The following is a 21,103-nucleotide window of genomic DNA, read 5'->3' as shown; positions in this document are numbered from 1 at the left end:
CCACGATATCTTATTCCTATGGGAGCCCGAGCGGTCCCAGCTGGTCTTTTTTCCCTCGCTTGGTTTGTTTGCTGAAGACAAGGTGCTCTGAACATGGCGTCTTTTCCTGCGGTTATCTGTGTATTAGCATTATTCCTTCTTCCGACACGTATTTCCGCAACAGCGTTGGGCAAGAAATCCGGAGACTTTTACTTTCCACCTTTAACATATGTTCCTCAGCTTCTGTACATTGCCCTGTGTTCAACCTTGACTCATCCAGGCTGACTTGAGCAGTGGAATCCCTTTCACAGTCCAGGACGACACTCCACAATCATGGCAGAATCCTGTTACAACTGTTACCCACCAACCAAATCAACAGAGCTCATCTTGTACAGCCACAGGGACCAGCTCATCAGGATTCTGGTACGAAAAGATAGCCCACAACGGCCAATCCTCATTTCTGAGCACGGACGTGAAGAAAAACTACCAAGTCTTCCGTAATGTGGTCAAGGATTTCGGCGCCGATAATACTGGCCAAAATGACACAGCTGGTGCTATTCAAAATGCTATTGAAGGTATTGCGGCCTCCTCAAAAATCTAAGCAGAGCGCCAGATGCTGAAATTCAGACAGCGGGGGCATCCAATGGTCCCAAGCGCAATGCTCAGAGCATGGGCACAACTGGTCAACCAGCAATCGTGTATCTTCCCAGCGGTACCTACCTGATGAAAAGCAGTTTGCAGTTTTTCGTGGGTACTGTCCTGGTCGGGGACCCGACAAATCCACCGGTCTTGAAAGCAGCACCGGGTTTCCGCGATGACCATATTATTTACGCAAAAGACCCAAATGTTGAGGGCACAAACAACTTCTATATCGGTCTCAAGAATGTGATTCTGGATTCAACTAGTGTTGATACAGCACAAACCATCGCGCTGGTTGACTGGACAGTGAGTCAGGCGACGCAGTTAACTAATGTGGTGTTCAACATGCCCACTGGTCCCAGTGCACACGTCGGGCTGACCACTCAGTACGGCTACAACAGTAATATTATTGTGGTGGGTACTCTTTGATATAGAGTTTGAATGTCTGTTAATGCGCCATCGACTTGCAGAATGACCTGCGCTTCCATGGGGGCGCTATTGGGATGAAACTCAATGGACAACAATGGGTTTTTAAGAACCTCACTTTTAGTGGGACGACCACCGGCGTGGTAGCTGGAGGAACGAACATTGTGTTCCTTGGATGTCGGTTCGAGAACGGGAATGTTGGGATAGACGCCAACGGTACCTCCGGATCCCTGACCATCATCGACTCGAAGGGATCCGGGTTGAACTCATTAGTCGTATCTGGCAACTCCGGGGGCGCTGGAAATGCGATAATCCTGGAAAACGTGGAGAATTCTGGCACCACTGTCAGTCTGGGGAACAATCCAGTGCTTAGTGGAAATATGCTGGACACTTGGGTGCATGGCAACTTGGTAAGAGCTCATTCAACTTAAAATAGGACGTTTGAGCTAAAGAATCCCAGTACTCCGCCGGCAACACCAATAAAAACCACGTGGAAGGCCAAAGTGTGGCGACCAAACGAGTAGCCGACCTTCTGGGTGGGAAGGACTATTTCATAATGCCTCCGCCGACCTACAGCGAATTCACTGCCGAACAGGTCCTGAATATCAAAACAGTTTCTGATAAACCGGTATATGGCGATGGAGTAACCGATGACACACAGAATATCAACGACATTCTGGCTCAGAATCGTGACTGCAAAGTTATTTACTTTCCGGCCGGCACCTACATCGTCACGGACACCATCTTCGTTCCTGCTAACATTCGCATTGTTGGGGACGCTTATGCGTCGGCTATCAGCGCTTCCGGCAGCAAGTTCACTGATATTAATGCAGTCCGCCCTATGATTCGCTTTGGTTATCCGGGGGATACCGGAGTACTCCATGTGAGCGATATGATGTTTACTGTAGCTGATGTGTTGCCCGGATGCCAAGTGGTGCGTATTTCTCCTGACACTAGTTCTGAATATTCGTTTGACACATATCTCTAGGCGGAAGTGAATATTGCGGGCAAGATCCAAGGGGACGTCGGATTCTGGAACAGCCATTTCCGCATTGGGGGTGCTGCAGGCAGCCTGGTCCAGACCAAATGTCAAGGAGGCCCGGCAGACTGCAGAGCGGCATGGGGACTGCTGCGCCTCACCAGCACATCGTCAGCCTACATCGAGAACATGTGGGGATGGACAGCAGACCATGACCTCGACGGCAGCAGGAATCAGGCCATCGCAACCGGCCGCGGCCTGCTGGTAGAAGCCAACAAAGCTACGTGGCTGGTGGGCACAGGCTTTGAGCACAACACTCTGTACCAGTACAACTTCCAACGCGCACGCAATGTCTTCTCAGCCCTCCAGCAAAGCGAAACGCCGTACTGGCAAGGACCGGGTAACCTCCTTGCTCCAGCGCCGTGGGATCAGAGTCTCATCGCAAGCGATCCCGACTACTCCGAATGCGCTGCCAACGATGCAACATGCCGAATGGCGCTGTTTGAGCTGATTCGTAGCTCGTCTAATCTCTTCTTGTATGGCGGCTGCAACTGGGTGTTCTTCAATAACAAACAAGGTTGCCAGGGGGACTGTCAGCAGAACGCAATTCGCATCGTGGATTCCTCTTCGCTATATCTGTATGGGACCAATACCAAAAGCACCACGAACATGGTCGTCAATGGCAATACAGCCATAGCAAAGCAAAGTGACAATGCTGGTGGATGGGGAGGAGTCATTGCGGCGTATTTGTACAATTCATGAAGGCGGCGGGTATATACATTGGGTGATATGATTATGGGTTATACATATGAAATTGAGAGCTAAGAGTGATAGATAATGTCTACTGAGCAATGTATACTTGAAATATCCAGGTCACATCGTATATGACCAGTACGAGTCGTCAGGAGAACCCGCAGTGCTCCGTATCGAATCGCCAACAGCTCGATTTACAGTCGGAACTGACAATCTTCAAGATTGATCATCTGTTTGATGTTCTCTACATGCCTGTTTATATATTTGGAAATAATTGGTCAAATGTTAGGAAAATTCTCTGCATTACCTGACCAGTGCATGAGTCACCAACGTGGAAGCCATCAGCTTTATACACTTGTCTTGATGATATGATCTCGATAGGTATGTATATGGTTTCGAGAAAGCCTAAGGGAATGTGCAAAAGATATCTATTAGTCGTCATCGTTATGTATGTAGTCATTCACACCMTTACGTTCCTTCATAGCTTAGGTAAAATTATAAAAGGGAGCTGGACCCCTTCAATATTGGCGGGATATTCACAGGGCGGCTGCTGGCCTAACCCCTGCCCCCACTGCGATGAACGCTATCTCAAATTCACTTGTTCAAATTTGTGGACTCTTAGAGTCCCTTCCCTTGCTGATCGCTTTCGTCTTCTTCGGTTAGTTGGTTACCAGGCTTTATCCCATGAAATCGAATATGCACATCCCGGACAGACACGGTGCCGTTGAGCAAGCGGCGGAGAAGTGTCACTTTTCCCTTACGAAGCAAGAAAGATCTTGTGTTATTCTCCTCGACGTGGAGCGTGAGATCGAGTGGTCTTTCGGCAAGAGCGGAAAGCCAGTGACAAAGTCGATTGCGAATATATCCCACCAGTCCGCTGTCATTCTTTACCAACGAGGTATTGAAATCGATCCCGCCTGCAAGCAATGTTCGGAGTCTGGCACGTTTCGGAAGTGCATCGTCTCCCCCAAGTACAGTTCGGATGGTACTGCCCGTGCGTTGTTCCAAGGTGCTTGTGCCAATTGCTTGTGGCACGGCAAGGGCGCCAAGTGCAAATACTACCTGGGTCGTGATAGGCAGTGGAACTCCCATGACGACGTGTAAGTTTCTCTTTTGTTTTGTTCCCTTAGCATGGTTGCTTATTTGTATAGCATGATTCTGCAGGCTGGCGGTTTGTTGAAGCTCTGGAACAACGGACCTGCTCTGAAAGACCTCCCTCCGAGCAATGAAAGTGCTAAAGTCCCCTCCAAACAGCAGTCAGTCGCTTCGAGTCGTACTCAAACGCCCACTGCGAACAAAGCTGCTGTTGAAGTTCCTTCGGCCAGCAAGGCCTGGACTCCAAGTTCTGTCGAAGCTAGCGCAAGTCGCCCTGTCAGTCGTCGTCCTTCCGCCGCTACCGTCGACAAGGGTAGGGGCCCATTTCTCAAACGACTTCGCCCGTCGTCTTCTGCTGGTTTGACTCCTTCTAAGAAGCGTCGGCGCAATCCTCTTGACGGTACTGCTCTCCAGTGGCCTGTTAGCATCGATGACTTCGAGGATCTCGATCGCCTTCGTCTCATCCGTTCCGACCTCGCCCGTTTCGGAAAGATAATCGACTATAAGATCGCCTCCTTGGAGGCTCTGCTTGCAGAGGCCGTGGAAGAGGAGGACGAGGACGAAGACCAAAAGGAGACGGCGTACTGGGATCAGGTGCTTTTGGATCTTGACGATTAGCTGGCGGCCTTCGGTGTTCTCTCTTTTGTAACTAGTCCATTTCGCTCGCCTCTCTGGAGGCTCTGTTCGCAGAGACCCATGAAGGGGTTGGCTTGAGCCACTTCGCAGTTAGCTAGTTTTGGTCTATAGCGACGGCGATGGGTTGGCATCAGTTTATCTTCGGTACGGCGATTCTTCGGGGTTCCTTTTGTTATTCTTTCGAACCAAATTGTACTTGACTAGTTAGTCAATTGAATGGGTATGTTCTTCTTCTATCCAATATCCCGTAATATTAGACAACTAATGCTTCTCCGATTACTCCTGACGAGCTTGAATCACCACCGGGAATGGCCCATCGAAGTCCGTATCTCCCTTTGGGTTCGATGAAATGCCTATATGGCTCAAGACTCTGAAAATAGGCAATCAGAGTGTGGTTGACGATGGACCCAATCTGCGTAAGGCTTATTCATATCAATGCTGGCACATAGACTCGTTTAATTGCATATTTGGTCATGTTACGTTCTCATGGATAGAACCATTACACACTCGTGGCAGTCGTAGGTTAGGGTTCAGGGTTTCATCCGTCAACTTCAGAGCCCGATAGATACACTTGTCCGCCCTTTTCTCAGTCCATCAAATCGTGCCTATTTGAGGTTCCTCAGGTCTCAATTCTGTACTTTGTACATAATTCCGAAATTGACAAATTAGACAATAATAAGCCTTTTATGGTGTAGTGGGCTTGACTGGATCGGGCCGCAATCCACTGTCCACAGACTTTATTTAGTACTCGGCTTCGGTCAACTGGACAACAACAAACATCGTCATTAGTATCAACCAGGAATAACACAGCAAGGGAATTGAAACCTAATTCATCAAACCGCTATAATGCATCCAACCACAGTCAATCTGCAGCTTAGATTTCCAATCAGCTTGAGCCATGTCATATTTGAATCTGTTGTTCCTGATCGGTTGTTTAACTTGCTTCTACAGGTGGCTGGGATGGGATGAGGAGGCTGGGAGTCGCTCATTGACTCACTCCATAGTCCAACCACCCAACCCAATATCCACAATACTGACATGACAGCCTCCTCATCCCATGACAATCTATGAATTATCATTTTTCTCCCTCGCATATCATTCTCTGCCTCTGGTCATCCATGTGAAGGTGAGCTGACCGCATACATTCTTCGGTGTCTACAGCCGTCATGAATGTCCCGGGGTCGGGAAATGTGAGTCTGAGGACTGTCAGCTGTAAGTGAAAGAAAAAGAAAATTGAGAGGCAAGCTTGATCTACCATATTTGCACTCTCACTCTTCCACCTCCCCTTACTCCTTCTATAGCTGCCAGGCAAGATAAAAGGCTCTGCAGGGTGCTGACGATTCATCGCAGCAAGCAGACCACAGCTGCTCCGTTCCGAATCTAAACAGTCAATTGCTGCGTCGGATGACTACTATTCCCTGTCGGATCGTACGACAACGTCCAGTTCTAGAACTCCAAGTGCGGAGAGTCGTCTCACCGTCCAGCGGTATGCTACGCCGAATTCCCATCCTGTCTCAAACGCATCGTCTCCCACGTTATCTCGAACGCATCTAGGCGCCAATATGGCTGGTTCTCGATCGCAACATTCCATTCTGGAACAGTCTCGAAACAGAAATGTTCCTCCCTCCGACCCCAGACAAGCTCGATTCGAGCAGGGCAGACTGATCCCTGTCAGCGGCATGTCCGGCGAGTCCATTCGACATGTACCAAATGATAGTTATGCCGGTCGCTCACCGACTCCCGGGACGGACGACTTGCCCTACATTCGATTCGCCATTAATCAGCTCACACGAGAAGACGAGCCACCGAGCTTATCGAGGCAGTCCTCGGCTGCAAGTGTCGAATATCCGCCACAGCCTCTCGTCTGGGATGCAGCTCTGGGCCAGTTCACCCGTCCCTCGAAGCCTAAAGGAAGTCCATTACGGCCTCCAGAAGAACGATTACACCAGCAGAGTCCGCCAGGAAGGTCGCCACAAAGCTCGGTTGATCCGGAGGCATTTGTTGCTGTTGACCCTCCGGACAATAACCTGCTGTACCCCCCGTTGAATTTTGTGCCTATTGTACTACGACCGTGGGCACTGGCTCTGGCCATTCTTTCTTGTTTGCTCATGATTGCCGGGGTTATCTTCTGCAATATCTGGTCACAGCGACACGAAGGAATCTGGGACTACGATGGACCAGGAGGCTCACGGTATTTCGTGGTTCAATTTTTACCCCAGATTCTGGCCGCTATTATCACCATCTGGACGTTTGTAATCCAGGCGGCTGTATACCGCATCATGCCATTTGCAATCATAGCATCCGAGAAGCTCCATGATCGCGTGATACAGAAGCTGCCAATTCTGTCACGCAACTTCCTGCTACCTGACTGGTCGTATTTCAGGCATGGAGAGCCCTTAGCTGGGCTTGCTCTGCTTACGATCTGGATCTCAAACATCATTACCATCCCGCTTCTCAGCTGTTTCTTCCAAGCAAAGTGGTACCTGATCAATGGCGAAGGGCAGTGGCGATGGAATGCTGTCCTAGCTGTGGGGTGGGCACTTGTGGCCGTTTACGCGTTACTTGCTCTTGGGCTGACGGCACTCCTCATTCGCTTTATGCGGATATGGTCTGGACTGATGTGGGATCCTGTCAGTCTGGCTGACCTGATTCCTGTCATCCAGCGATCCAACATTCTGCATGACTTTGAACAATCCGAGACACTGCCGGATGTGGGAAGTGCACTTGAGCCCAGAGTCCTCCGGCTAGGCTATTGGCAGGTGTCGAACCGTGCTGAGGTCTTCTACGGAGTTGCTGAGGTTGATGCCCCGATACGGAATCCATCTCTGCACCGACCAGAGACGAGCCGTGAGAAGCAACCGCTAGTCTCCAGGGTCTCCTTCGATATCGAGCGACGGAGCACTCATGCGGCCGAAGGTTTTGAACAACAACTATACTCCCAATCTGTCCGTTATCGCTGGGCACCGTGGTTTCTCAAAGACACCTTCGTGGTCGCTTGGTCGGTGATTATCGGCGCGCTTTTCATTGCGTTCGTGCTCGTCAGCTTTATCCACGATGCCATTAAAGGCGGATTTCCTCCACAGCTACCAACATTGCCCTCGACGGGCGCTTTCTCATCCTCAAACTTCCTGTACAGCTTTATCCCTGCTTTGATCGGTAATATTCTCTTCCTCGCCTGGCAACCGATCGATGTCTACTTCCGTGCACTGCAGCCATACGCCACTTTGTCCACTCCAGATGGTGCTCGAGCAGAGCAAACTCTGTTGCTAGAATATCCCGCATCATTTCCTCTTCAGGTGACAGTGCAAGCTATTCTGAATGCGCACTACAAAGTGGCATGGATCTCTTTGATGAGCATCGTGTCCGCAGCTCTCCCTATACTGGCTGGTGGCGTCTTCATTGCCCTCTGGTATCCCACGCACGAAGAAATACGAATTGCTGCACTAATGCCTGCTTTCTATGCATTGGTTGCCTTCTGCGCTCTATACACCGTATCCTTCTTGAGTATATGGCCCCGCAGATACAGATATCTTCCTCACGACATCAGCACACTAGCAGACCAAATCAGCTTCTTTTACCAAAGCCCGCTTCTTGCCGATAAGCTCCTCCGCGAACCCAGAAGCAAGACGGATCTTGTCACTCGACTAGTGACAGCGCCTCCGGGAGAGAGGCAATATCCAATGTACGGCTTCGGGATATATGTTGGGCGTGATGGGAAAGAGCATCTCGGAATAGACCGATTCCAACGACCTGGACGGTCCGATATGCTAATTACAACTGGAAAGATGGAAAGCTGATTGTCCTATTCCTTCTTTCAACGGCAAACCCGGTGCGGTTATTTATGCTATGATACGTTCCATGAACCTGGTTATTCTACGAGCCTACGAAGCACTTTCAAAAAATCCACTTATGATTGAACGACGACGATACGACGATGTCGGGCGGAAATTTTAATTACGATTATATTAAAACGATTGACTTACGATGACAACGATGATGTATGCTTAAATGCGACGATTTGCTTCTTATTTTTCGTGATATTAGCGTCCTGCATGTTCTAATACCATTCTGTTTCGGTGATACTCTGCTATGTTTTACTGGGTTCTGAAAATGCTCTCTGCCATTTCTCTGTTTTCAAAACATCATCCACCTGCATGGCATTGTACAGGCGCCTATTTGCTTTCCCAGCTGTACCCCTAGAGAACACAACAGTATCATAAAGTTGGAGTGACAGCATCTCTAATTCTCTATTATCTTGATAAGACCAGATACCATCCGTTAAAATGAGTTCTCACAGGATCGATTATTTACCCGGACCAGCAGACGGCGTCACTGCTGGCTGGTGGTTTGTCTTGCCATTTTTGAATAGCCTCTGCTCGMTAGGGTTGTTTACGCGGTCACCAACTGGCATGGATTTCAGCCGAGTTGCTGATATACCCTTCTGATGGTACTTTGGGGTAGCCTTGCTTCGCTATCAAATTGGGGAGCTTTCTATTTGGCGCATAGTGTATTATAAGATACAAACAACGATAAGCCTAATTCCGTGGGATTTACAATGAGATGAATCTGCAGCTATGGATCGCAAGTGAGCACGTGACCTCAGCAAATATCAACTCCGCATGGTATCTCCGCCTCGATGAGACCCTTTGAATCAGAATCCGTTTGACTTTAAATATTCCTTAACACGACCGGCTTCCAAGTCTCGTCTCCTTCTGCTTGTGCCGGATTTATCTCATTGTGCGTGCGTCGGCATAAAATTATCAACTCAACTTCACCTAAGCAAGTCCACCACTGTCCACACCCACCAAAACACCTCAGCTCAACACCATGCTCTCCTTCTTCAACTGGGGCCCCAGCCCAAGCCCAACCACAGACTCAAAATCGGCGTCTCCAGCATCCTCCCAACCCGAGTCCACCCCCGGATCAACCGAACCGCAACCACAGCCGCAACTAACGCAATTGCAACCACCAAGACATCTCACGAACCTCAAACTCCTCTTCGGCGGCGTGACCTTCTTCACCCTCTCGCTGCTCATCACCCGCCGCGCGTTCACCAAGCGTGTTATTGCCTCCACACCGCCCTACTGGACGTCGTCGGTGTACCACCGGCCCCCTGCCAACGGCGCGGGGGACGCCTTCGAGGCGCTGAGCCTCGCGACGCTGAATGTGTGTTCGTTTGCGATGATGGCTACGGGCGGCGTGCTCTATGCGCTTGATATCAATGGCGTGGAGGATATGCGGCGGTATGTGAAGAAGGAGATGGGGACGGGGACGGTGCGGGATGAGGAGACGGAGAGGGAAGTGGAGGAGTGGGTTACCAAGGTGTTGGGGGAGAAGTTCGGGGTGGAGTTGAAGAAGGAGAAGGACAAGGAACCCGGAAATGTTGAAGGGAAAGCGGAGTAGAGGAGAGGTTCTGCAAGAAAATGTACAATGAAACATCATCCTCTACTCTTGTATACTAGTCATATCACGAATCATGAACTGCATCAGATTGTACAGCTTTTAATATTACACTGGGTCTGGTCACGCTACTTGTCCATCCGTTCGTATCGCTCCCGCGCAGTCTGCCTCGTCTTCTCCAGGAACTCATCGTACCGATTGCGTGTGTTGCGTCCCGCTTCCTCGACCGCATCACCCAACTTGCTTCCTTGTGCACCTAGTCCGACACCCTGCGCATACACCTCCGTGGCTATCGGTGCGGTCATGCCAGTACCCTGAGCTCCCAGTCCAGAGCCGGCTGACCAACCCATCTTGCTGAGGAGCGATGCACCCTTCGATGTTGTCTCCACTGGTGGCTCTTCTTCCTCCTTCGGCGCAGCAGGCTTGGGCTTGGTCGACGTTCGCGAGCTGCCAAACGCCTTTCGACGTTCCCTTGCACGGTCCCTATACTCGGGGGTAGACTGAACGATGCCATGTTTAATGAGCTTGCCCATTGCTTTGGACTTCAATTCGTCGTTCTGCAAATTATCACGGTGCAGCTGACTGAGACGTTCGTGTCTGTTGACTTCAGCCGAGCTCTTGAATTGCCGCATGCACAGGTAGCAGCAATTCCGATTCAAATCAGCATAGGATTGTGTGGGAGGAGCCCCAGCGTCGGCCGGCGATGCACGGCTTTCCACGCCACCGTCGCTTCCCTTCTCCTCTGCGTCTTTTTTCTGAATGCCATGCAGCTCAGCATGGCGATTACTCCAGAACTGCAGATGAGAGGGTACCGCAACTTTCTTGGACGCTGCGCTTGCTGCGGCGTCTGCTTTTCGCTTCTTTGCCTTCTCTGCTTCTTTCGTACTCTTCCCTTGGCTTTCAGCTTGGCCCTGCGCGGTCGAGACTTGGTTATTGTCCAACTCGGCAGTTGACACCGTCAGTTCTGTCACATATGCCTCCTCGTCCCAGTACATAAGCTTCAAGGATGGGTTACTGAGGGGACTGAAGGTGAACCGGTCCGTGCTCGCCGAAGGATTGATGACAGGTACAAACACGCCAGCGTGTATGTAGCTTACAAGAACAGGCTTTGAGGAGATGGTAAATTTTTCAAATGAATGAAGTCGCGCAACAGCCGCTTGGGCATCCTGCAAGAACAGTAAGCTTAAGCGAGACATGGAAGATCATAACAAACGTACCTGAACAGTGGCGAATTCCGCAAATCCATAGCGCCAGCTCTCGTTGGTTTTGCGGTCTCTGACCAGTAGGACACGGCGAATAGAGCCATCTCTTGCCCCAAGATTGGAATCACCAGTGGTGGAAGCCACTTTGGCCCCCTTCCTTTGGTTCTCCGAAGATCCACCCGAGCCGGGAGTAGGTCGGTAGAGCTTAGCCACGCCCTTTGCAAGAAGCTCTTCGGTGACAGAAAGCTCTAGCCCTCGGAAGAGAAGAAACTGCGAAGGCTGATTGTCTGGAGCCGCATCGTTGTCGCCGTTGTTCTCAACCTTCGGAGCAGCAATTCCAGGTGGACCAGCCGGGCCAGCCTCTGCGCCCTGTCAGAAACTCGCCCCATATTAGACCGACGGAAGGACTTACCAGGCCGGGGCGCTTGGCATCGGAAGCATTTATTACGAGTCGAGTAGTTAACGATAGCGCACTGTATTGATCCAGGTCAGCTTTCTAGATTTACAATGGCCCAACCGACTCACCATTTTGCAGGTCCAGTCACCGTCGGCCCTGGCACGAGTGCGATCCTCCCTCTCACGACTATAGGCAATGCGAACTTTGGTGCCCTTGTCATTATTGCCGGCATTAGGTCCATGCAAATAGATCGATGGGAAGTTGCGGTCCATAAAGTCGCGTGCAAAGTCAAGGTTCCTAAACCTGAGGAAGCCAAGTTGCCGTGATTTTTCTGTACAAGTCAGACATTTGTGTGCAAATTGCGGCAGAATAACAACGTACTGGTTTGTCGGTCACGGATCACCCGAACTTCTTCTAGACCTTCGACATAGTAAAAGTCTCTGAGCTCATTCGAAATCTGTTCAACACGTCGACCGGAGCAGAACCGGTGACATGCACATCTCAGCCTCTTGCCATCAAGGACGTGTTTGTGACATGGAGCGTAGCTCTTAAACTCCAGAAATGGAACTTCAAGGGGGGAAGGAGTTTTCCAACGTCTTCTTCCGCCATATCCACTGGCAACCCATCCATCATGACTTCTCTGCTTTCCTTTTCGTGGTAAGACTGTCGGCTTCGACGAGGGCTACGGCTGCGGCTGTAGCTTCTACTCCGGCTGTATCCGGGTGAACGATATCCCTCACGATCACGATCTCTGTAGGCCGGCCTGCCGCGCCGCGGTGGCGGTGATCTAGAAGGTCGCCGGCGATAGTCATCGCGGTCGCGGCTTCGATAGCGAGGTCGGGAATCTAGTCGGTCTCTGGATGGTTCGCGTCGCCGATCTGCAGCTGGGCCTCGCGGAGGAGAGCGCTGGCCTCCTTCACTCAGAGAACACTGTTAGTAAATTTCTACTGCAGGCGAATATATGGCCTCCCTAAAGCATCCAGCTTGATAACATGTGGGGAAAGAGAGCGTTTACCGCCAGGCGATCGCGATCGGGAAGGCGAACGATCATCGTACATACGACCGTCCCGATCGTCACGGCGCGGGTAAGGGCGATGAGAGGATCCMGGGGGAAATCTGCTGTCTTCCGGATCGAAATGTGACATGATGATACGGCAAGAAAGCTGTGTTGAAGACTTGGAGAAGGACAGTCGACTGACGGAGATTCATAGAGATATCTGGCAGAATCCTAGACCGCCTTCTGAACTTAACTGTCGCTTATACTTCCCAATCGGGCAGGATTAGAACTATAACATTTCCCAGGCCATGCATCATCTCTATGTTGTTAAGTTTAACACGACCTATAGGGCTTCAATCAAATAAATGCCGCTTCATCGACTCATAGACTTCTAGGATAAGTGGAATAAGAGACCAAATAGGCCTGTTGCATGGACCCATTTGCCTTTGATGAGTACTGCAACTTAACATTTTCAGCAAACTAGCTACCGCAAGCATACCCGTCTCTTCTGGCCTAAACCTGGTATTGGTTTACTCCTGCAGGTAAATCTCTGCCGTAAAATCGAATCCACCCCTGATAATCACGAGATCGTCATTGCGTGCAAAGAGGATATCCCGCCGAAGCACGGCGCAAATTACGTCCCTCGACCCCGCGACCCAGTCGTACGGGATGAAGAAATGTCTGCTGTACGATGTTATATCAGGTGTTCGGTTTTCCAGGCTCACAGAAGATACCCAGCAGCCGGTGTCGAGGAAGACCAGTCTACTGGAGTCGCAGATTCCAATAACATGTGCGACCCTCTGTGACAGAAGGGCGAGCCTTGGCTCCACTGGTGAAACCAGAGACTCACCTTCCGGCACGCCTTGACCTTTGACTATTGATAATGGCGCTAGAGCGTCGTCTAGCGCTGGTGATACTGAGATGGCATCCTCGACGTTGTCTTTATTGTTGACTTCGAAGGATTGTGCGTCCATAAGATATAGGTTTTGAGTCTTCGCTGGGCCGCCTGATTCGGACAACTCAATGAGAACACACTTTGCACTATGGAACGCAAATTGGTTGATGCTCTTAAACTCCAGCTCTCGCACACTGATGTCAAGTGACACGGATACAACCTGGGACCACTTATCCCATGTATACACACGGGCAGCTGTACTTTCAAAGCAAATTGCGTGGTGTGCTGAGCGCGGATGCTGAACCCATTTTCGCACGCCTGACCAATCGGAATATATTCGTGAATCCTCCTCGTGACCATCAACTTGCCAAAGATGATCCGATCCACGTGTTGATAGAATGAACTTCCCAGTTGCTTCCGAGGTGAGAACTTGAACGATGGAACTGCCGGACTCTAGTCGGAACTGAAATGCCATTCTCTCGGCGACCCATTCGCCTTGAGCTGGTTTTCTCACATGCCAGGCGAGTATCTTATTTGATACATCAACGCTTATAGCTAAGTCATGTTGAGTCCACCATTTCAAGATGCGAACTGATGAGTTGTGACGGCAGATTCCAAGCTTCCTAGAACCAGTTCTCGCGTCGTACAGTGAGACAGATCCATCGTCACGGCCGCATAGGACAACATCGCTGTCATAGTGCACTGCTATAGCACTGATCCTGACCTTTCTGTCCGTGGCAATCGCTTCTACAAACGATTGTGATGAGCTTTCGCTCGTATCATCACGGACTGAGCCTCGAAGCAGCACCGGCGGCTCCCAGACATTGCATTGTGATCCTCTAATATCGACACAGTGCAGGCTGTCAATGCTGAAAGACAGCTGTTTTACGTGGAGACTCGAGGCTTGGACTCGGTAAAGCAACGTGAGAGTATCGAATTCGTATATTTGAATTGCTCCAAATCCAGCACTTCCCGCAAGCAGGCGTCCGTCCGAACTGCAAGCGAGCGTGTGGCAATTCGCGCGATGACTTTCCAAGGTTTGATCGTCAAATGGATTGAGAAGAACAAGCTCACCATCAAGGTATGATGCAACAAGTAGATCAATAGCTGGGTTGGGATTGAATACCAGGGCTGTCACCGGATGCGTGCTCGTTCCACCGTCAGCGAGCTTTTTGCCGCAAGAACCATAATAAACGTCCTCTTCTAGGTCCCAGAGAGCAATCGGCCGCCCACTGTATGCGACTGCAAGCATTCTATGTCCGAAGGAGATCGAGATCGCACTTGGAACCCGCCTTGACCGCGTGCACTTGTCGCCTGCGTCATTCCACGGCCTGTCTGGTTGCCTAGCGCCATTGTTGTTCAGATCCCAAGATGCCAAGTAATTTTTGTACGTTGGAATAATCAGGAAATATTCGTCGAATGTAAGACCTATAGGCCTACCTGGCACTTCAAAATTATAAAGAATATGACCGTTCTGGATGTCCCATACCAAAACCTTCTTGAACCCACATGAGGCGAGTAAGTTAGCCTTGGTTCCGAACTGCAGGAACATGACCGCCTCTCCATGATCAAACTTCTTATATTCCTGACACGTCGTCACGTAGTACGTAAAGATTTGACCGGTTCTCAAACCCACCGCGAAAAACTCGTTTCCGTGGCAGAGTGCGCTAGTCTGGCCTTGATGGAAAGCAATGCATGACAGTCGATCATCCCACGAAGTGTCTGACATTCCAATAACAGAGATCTTTTGTCCGGAACCCGCAGTCTTGCGGACTGTCGTTTCTAAGGGACAGAAAGGGGGTATCAGCGAGTATACCGCTAACGGTAGGCTGATGAGAGCATCAGAAAACTTTGCCGAGATCCTGATTAAGTCCGTTATCCAACCTTCCACCCTTTGTAAATCAGTAGCAAGCGGCGGCCGCTGACTGGAGCAGGCTTTCAAATACACTCTCAAGTTCCTCGCAGTGCGGATGAGTGGCATGAGGTTCCTATTCCTAGCGACAGCCTCGATCCATGAAAAGACGTTGGTCTCCAAGAACTTGTTAAGTAAATTCAGAAGGTCGTCTGCTAGTGGATTGGCCTTCATTAGGTGATAAGAAAATTTTAAGGAAGCGTAGCTCGAGAACTCGCTTCTTTTTTTTGCTGGAGTCCTTGAGATAGGTCGCCTATTGGTCCGGGGGGGTCTCATCTCCTCCCCTGCAAGGTATGCAAGACAAGCTCTTGCGATACGCGTATGAGCATCGGCTTGATCAATCGCGAACTCTGAATTCAAGCTGTTGTTCAACAGAAACTCCCTAGCAGTTTCATGCACCATCTGGACTCTGTCGAACTTATCAATGGCCACCAGCTGCCCGCACAGTGCACTTATACTTTCCCGCAATCTGGGGAATATATCGTTAACATCTAATTTCAAAGCTTCTTCAAGTTCTGTCACAGTTAGTGGTCGCGTCACACTTGTGGCCCAAGTCAAGATAGCTTTAACCAGCCTCTTCCCACGTCTAGCTTGCGACATCAAGTCCAGTGTTCTCAAATAAAGATCTTCCATGCCTTTGGGCACTTCCGCGAGTACCTGGCGGATCTCCTCCTCCGAATGCGAATCGGATAACTCATTGAGAACCAAGACAGTCCAGAGCCAAGATCCTTCAGACTTTCCTAAAATTCTTTCTGCAAGAGCAGCACGATCAGCTTCGGATTCGACGATGAGGGCATTAGCTCTCGCTCGAACAAGCGATTCAATATCTTCTTTTGTGTCCGCCGTCGAAATAAGCTGCGCTCGGACTTGGTCATGTCCCAATATTGCAAGACGCCTTTCGATTTCCGACGTTTGTCGGCTTGTGACAAGAATCCTCAGCGGGACCGAGCGATCAAGCCTGGTAAGCACAATTTCGAAGAAGGATACTAGGTCTGCACACTCGTCGAGAGCATCAATGACCCAATAGTGTCGCTGGAAGTTTGTTTTGAAGATCCCTGAGGTAAATAATCTTCTCCAGAGGATACGATCGTCGTCACCGTCGAGCTTTACACCCCTTTTACGCATTTCAATCAGTAGTTGCCGTATCTCTGTGTTTACGCAAGCCATTTGAAAAGCAAGAGATCGAAGGCAAGTACTAAGCTGTGACTTGGACCTGTCCCCGTGTTTGAAAAAGAAGAAACTACAAGCGTCATGCTCCGTGCGTAACAAAGAAACCAGGTATCCTGAAAGTACGGACTTGCCAGATGCAGGTTTCCCGTAGAGCCAAAGCACACGCGCAGCGTTGAGGTCGTTGTCTTGCCACTCTAGGTAGCTTTCCTTCGATTTTATCCATTCGCATGTCCCAGGCAAGCGAACAGCCTGAACAAGTATCAAGTCGTCCTCAAATTTGTCAGACACGTCGAGGTATTCACTCAGGTCGTTGATGTCGCTACGAAGTAGCCTCTCCTTCGATTTCTGCGCTACGGCGAATTTAGCGACCTGCTTGCGAGAGCTAGGACCGAATCATACCTGATTCCGCGGCACTGTTGATTGTGACCGCGAGTGCATTGCGAATGAGTATATAATTTGGATCGGTTGGCGCTTCGAACTTACATATGGACCGATGATCAGCGTTCAACGGTATTCGTCTCTCTTTGGGATATCCGAGTGTAGCCGAGTCGGGGTCAACAATCAGCACACGAAGGAGACCTATGCTGAGCTTTTGTGTCTCGTAGAATGACCACAGATCCACATCTTCCGAATATCTACTAAATTCGTCATTAATTGATTTTATAGCGTCAGATTCGCGCTTCAGGTCGGAGACATAGGCCCGCGACGAGTAGGCGATGTTGAGGAGATTGCTTAAAAGCTTGGCAGAATCAGAGCCTCGGTGAGGTGTCGCGAGAAAGTACATGGCATGAATTCTTTTGATCAGATAGCGATCTATCGCATCTTGCTTTGCCAACAAAAACGCCTTTTTGATGACCAGGCCCCCCATGCTGTGACCAACGAAGATGATTGGCGTAGCTGCATTGTGCAAATGGGGAGAAGTACTCAATTCACCCAACAAAGATCGAGCGAAGTGATGGATATCMAGGCAATTAGCCTTGCCCTTGAGCCAGTCAGAATCATACCCGAAACTGTGCACTCGGACATTCTTGAACGCGGGATCCCTAGGAAGCCATTCCTTTGGCCAGTAATGTGAAGCGGAAGCTGTTTTGCTCCACGTCTTTCTGGAACCGCCCCCGAGACCATGAACAAATATCAAATCGATTAGAGGTTGTTCTGGAGAAAACAGAAGAATCAGACCTAGTGGTCCTCTGAGCTCTTTGGCGCTCACTTCTGTGGCAAATTTGTTCTCGACATTGATATCGGTCGTCTGGAAAGTGCTGTAACTGAAGACACCGGTTGCAGAAACCTCGCACCCTTTACGATGTGAACTCTGGAGCGAATCTGCCAGTTTGTGTCAGCAACAGCACTAAATATCATACTGAATATCCGTGGTCCACAAAGATCTCACTCACCATCCTTTCGCGGCATTGTCTCCAACCACTTCAGCTCAGAGATGTGCTCAGTCCCAGTTCCAGAAGACGGGGAGGGGTATCAAAATAAAGTTCTCTAAACCATTGATGCGACATCGCTGGCTCGTCGTGCAGCGCAGAGAACCTGCGGACAAGCATTATTACATCCAATAGCTCCCCTGCCGCGGTTAGTTCCTAACAGGTATTGGAGTGGCAAGGTAGCATTATTAGTCAAGGGCAGGAGTCCAACAGCGCAAGGCCACCCGATGGTCACTTTTTAACCTAGTGTGCCTCGCCCTAGATTGAGTGGACGAATGAATATCTATTGTTTGGCGCCCACCACTCAAGGTCGAGATGAGGAGTGGTTTTGGAACGTAATGTTGAGCTCCTGGATCGAAACCTTCAATTTTCCGGTCAAATCTCAGGGCTTCAAATGGAAATTAGACCATGAGTCTAAGCCTGTATTATGGATTCATTTTGAAGGTTTCATGGGACGCTAACCTCTGACAAGAGCCAAATTTGATAAAGGTGTTTGAAATGCTAGTAAGGTTGATGGGAGAGGCTGTGGCTGTACAGAGTAATTGTAAGCCATGTCGGCGCTATCTAGCCCTGTTTTGGCAAGGCCGTCTGTAAGCCTAAGGCCGGACTATTCAGGTAGATACAATCTTAGGTATTTGTTGCTTGACTTCGTTCCAATGACGAAGACTCGTCTTCCATGTGTTTTCTCACATTTGCTCAACTCAAAGCTTCAGTTTGCCTAGACATACGGCCACATAAGTCAGACCACGTCTTCAATCCGACAGAAAACATAATGACAACCGAAGCCCACCCGAAAATTGCGGCAGGCGATCATAAAGCTTATATGGAATATGCTTTAGAGAAAGCTCAATTGTCCCCGCCAGCGCCAACCAAGTTCTGCGTGGGAGCAGTTCTTGTGGACGTGGATAAGAACGAGATCTTATCGACGGGATACTCGATGGGATTGCCTGGGAATCGACCCGGAGATCCAGGCAACACGCACGCAGAACAATGCTGTTTCATCAAAGTGGCGGAAAGATATAATATCCCAGAAGACCGATTGGGCGAGGTGTTACCAAAAAATACGGTGCTGTATACGACGATGGAGCCATGCAACGAGCGCCTAAGCGGAAACAGGACATGCGTGGACAGAATACTGAGTCTCAAGGGCGCCGTTCAAGTGGTCTACGTGGGAATCAAGGAACCGGAGACGTTTATCGGTCAAAACCTGGGCAGGAAGAGGCTCGAGGACGGTGGCGTTGTCGTTGAACATGTTGAGGGTATGGAGCAACAGATTATGCAGGTATCCATGGCCGGACATGATAAATGAATCACTATTTTCAAGAGATGTACATAGTTTTATCTCTCTCCCTTGTACAGTGTTAAGGATTGACTTTTATAGACCATGTCTCTGTTTCCACTAGAGCCATGGAACGCTCCCACAGATACGATGAATGCTGCTTTTATGCCCCCAAAGAATGCGAGTGGATGATACTCCATCAGTCACTGCACCGTACTCTGACTGACAAGAAGAAATTTTGACATACGAATATGGCCAATGGCGACCTGTCTGCAATCGCTTCCAACGTTGGCTTAATATAACAGTGGCTTGACGGCTTGAGCTTGTGTGGTTGTCCGATCGGGTACCTGAGTACCTGACATATGGTCATGCGGGCCAACATGTTGCTTTTTTTCCGCGCCAGAGCTGCCGTACGTAAAAGTCTTTGATGGTTACAATCGGAGGCTAACTGATTACGTAGGGCATACGGAGGATATCGGCCATACAAACATCCTAGAACTATAGATTCAAGGCTGGGGTAAGTAATTTCTTCTGCCAAGGAATGATGAGGTAGCCGTTCTCATCCAGGCATTGTGCTCAACAATGAACCACCTAAACGACCAGTGGTTGAGAGGAAACACTACATAAGTTGTCTTTGAGTGAAAGGGGAGGCGGATGCGGACGGAGACGGAAGACAACAAAGCTTCTGCGAGCTTGCCAGAGCTCTGAAGCTGATTTCCGCCTATGGTATGTTAGGCGAGATCACGTGAAGGAGAGCTCCAATTCCCCGCCAACTGGGCGAGTCAGCCGTTCTGTCGAGGTAAAGAGGGATCCAGCAATAAATTGATTCAAATTTAGGGGGAAATCTGCTTTCTTAGACCATTTCCCTGATGGATATTCCATGGCCTACGTAGATATACAGACGCATGGCAAAGATCATGGCATGCGTTGAATGCGGAGACCTATGACGTGGCACGATTGGCGGGGAGAGAACAGAACATAGGGAGGGGTAATTGTGGCTTGAGCGCAGCTCCGTCGATGCTAGCTAGCTTCTTGCGGTCGAGATTCAAAACTGCCCCTCCTTCACAATTTTCCTCTTCCCCTCTCTCCTCATCATCACATACCATACTTTCGTTCCCCCTCAAGATCGATAAAATCAGCAACCATGGCTATCAAGACTTTCTTCGATATCACCATTGACGGTGGTAAGTTTCCCAATGGTCTTATCGTCCAGCTGAGGAACATGTTCTGATGATGATTACCCTCCAGAGCCGGCTGGCCGCATCACCTTCAACCTGTTCGACAACGTCGTCCCCAAGACCGCTGAGAACTTCCGTGCTCTCTGCACTGGTGAGAAGGGATTCGGCTACAAGGGTTCCAGCTTCCACCGTATCATCCCCCAGTTCATGCTCCAGGGTGGTGACTTCACCAAGGGCAACGTGAGTTTACCCATCAACCCTACTCTGGGGCTTGTGCGGAAAGAGACGCCCACCCGAAATATACTGATCTCTACTGTAGGGCACTGGTGGCAAGTCCATCTACGGCGAGAAGTTCGCGGATGAGAACTTCCAGCTGAAGCACGACAAGCCCGGTCTGCTCTCCATGGCCAACGCTGGCAGGAACACGTACGTCATTATCTGGTATCTCTTGCTCAAGTTCAGCAAATACTAAACATGTAGCACAACAGCAACGGCTCCCAGTTCTTCATCACCACCGTCGTTACGGACTGGCTTAACGGCGCTCACGTCGTCTTCGGCGAGGTCGCGGAGGGCATGGACCTTGTCAAGAAGATTGAAAGCTATGGTACCTCGTCCGGTACTCCCAAGAAGAAGGTTACCATCGCCGACTGCGGTCAGCTGTAAAGAGCGATTGTCCTTGCCTGACTGCGTCGGACTAGTTGCGCCAATGATGCTCCATTAGAATACAGCTGAATAG

At 49.9% G+C, this 21,103-nt stretch overlaps 8 protein-coding genes across 8 annotated transcripts; 6 read left to right on the top strand and 2 right to left on the bottom strand.

The window, feature by feature from the left end:
- Positions 1–93: 93 nt before the first annotated feature.
- Positions 94–2,785, top strand: Asppvi_006290 (glycoside hydrolase family 55 protein; the record flags this gene model as incomplete). Its single annotated transcript, XM_043302195.1, has 6 exons — positions 94–224; positions 274–554; positions 611–1,032; positions 1,089–1,454; positions 1,505–1,978; positions 2,033–2,785. 6 exons carry the CDS (start codon positions 94–96, stop codon positions 2,783–2,785), a joined length of 2,427 nt encoding a protein of 808 aa, XP_043158130.1.
- Positions 2,786–3,472: 687 nt separating this feature from the next.
- Positions 3,473–4,489, top strand: Asppvi_006289 (uncharacterized protein; the record flags this gene model as incomplete). The annotated part of the gene is made up of 2 exons (XM_043302194.1): positions 3,473–3,876; positions 3,928–4,489. 2 exons carry the CDS (start codon positions 3,473–3,475, stop codon positions 4,487–4,489), a joined length of 966 nt encoding a protein of 321 aa, XP_043158129.1.
- A 1,184-nt stretch (positions 4,490–5,673) lies between these two features.
- Asppvi_006288 (DUF3433 domain-containing protein) lies at positions 5,674–8,304 on the top strand (the record flags this gene model as incomplete). Its single annotated transcript, XM_043302193.1, has 2 exons — positions 5,674–5,719; positions 5,858–8,304. 2 exons carry the CDS (start codon positions 5,674–5,676, stop codon positions 8,302–8,304), a joined length of 2,493 nt encoding a protein of 830 aa, XP_043158128.1.
- A 1,030-nt stretch (positions 8,305–9,334) lies between these two features.
- On the top strand, positions 9,335–9,910 carry Asppvi_006287 (uncharacterized protein; the record flags this gene model as incomplete). Its single annotated transcript, XM_043302192.1, has 1 exon — positions 9,335–9,910. One exon carries the CDS (start codon positions 9,335–9,337, stop codon positions 9,908–9,910), a length of 576 nt encoding a protein of 191 aa, XP_043158127.1.
- Positions 9,911–10,035: 125 nt separating this feature from the next.
- On the bottom strand, positions 10,036–12,651 carry Asppvi_006286 (putative G-patch domain protein; the record flags this gene model as incomplete). Its single annotated transcript, XM_043302191.1, has 7 exons — positions 10,036–11,073; positions 11,125–11,471; positions 11,522–11,582; positions 11,635–11,837; positions 11,888–11,963; positions 12,101–12,420; positions 12,522–12,651. 7 exons carry the CDS (start codon positions 12,649–12,651, stop codon positions 10,036–10,038), a joined length of 2,175 nt encoding a protein of 724 aa, XP_043158126.1.
- Positions 12,652–13,033: 382 nt separating this feature from the next.
- Asppvi_006285 (NACHT and WD domain protein) lies at positions 13,034–17,890 on the bottom strand (the record flags this gene model as incomplete). Its single annotated transcript, XM_043302190.1, has 4 exons — positions 13,034–16,830; positions 16,880–17,349; positions 17,485–17,803; positions 17,875–17,890. 4 exons carry the CDS (start codon positions 17,888–17,890, stop codon positions 13,034–13,036), a joined length of 4,602 nt encoding a protein of 1,533 aa, XP_043158125.1.
- A 792-nt stretch (positions 17,891–18,682) lies between these two features.
- On the top strand, positions 18,683–19,219 carry Asppvi_006284 (putative DRAP deaminase; the record flags this gene model as incomplete). Its single annotated transcript, XM_043302189.1, has 1 exon — positions 18,683–19,219. One exon carries the CDS (start codon positions 18,683–18,685, stop codon positions 19,217–19,219), a length of 537 nt encoding a protein of 178 aa, XP_043158124.1.
- Positions 19,220–20,333: 1,114 nt separating this feature from the next.
- On the top strand, positions 20,334–21,030 carry Asppvi_006283 (peptidylprolyl isomerase; the record flags this gene model as incomplete). Its single annotated transcript, XM_043302188.1, has 4 exons — positions 20,334–20,373; positions 20,438–20,607; positions 20,687–20,793; positions 20,856–21,030. 4 exons carry the CDS (start codon positions 20,334–20,336, stop codon positions 21,028–21,030), a joined length of 492 nt encoding a protein of 163 aa, XP_043158123.1.
- Positions 21,031–21,103: the final 73 nt, after the last annotated feature.

Source organism: Aspergillus pseudoviridinutans (genome assembly GCF_018340605.1).
Source record: "Aspergillus pseudoviridinutans IFM 55266 DNA, scaffold_4, whole genome shotgun sequence".
Taxonomy (NCBI): domain Eukaryota; kingdom Fungi; phylum Ascomycota; class Eurotiomycetes; order Eurotiales; family Aspergillaceae; genus Aspergillus; species Aspergillus pseudoviridinutans.
The sequence above is the reverse complement of the archived record's forward strand: the minus strand, read 5'-3'. Positions and strand labels throughout refer to the sequence as shown.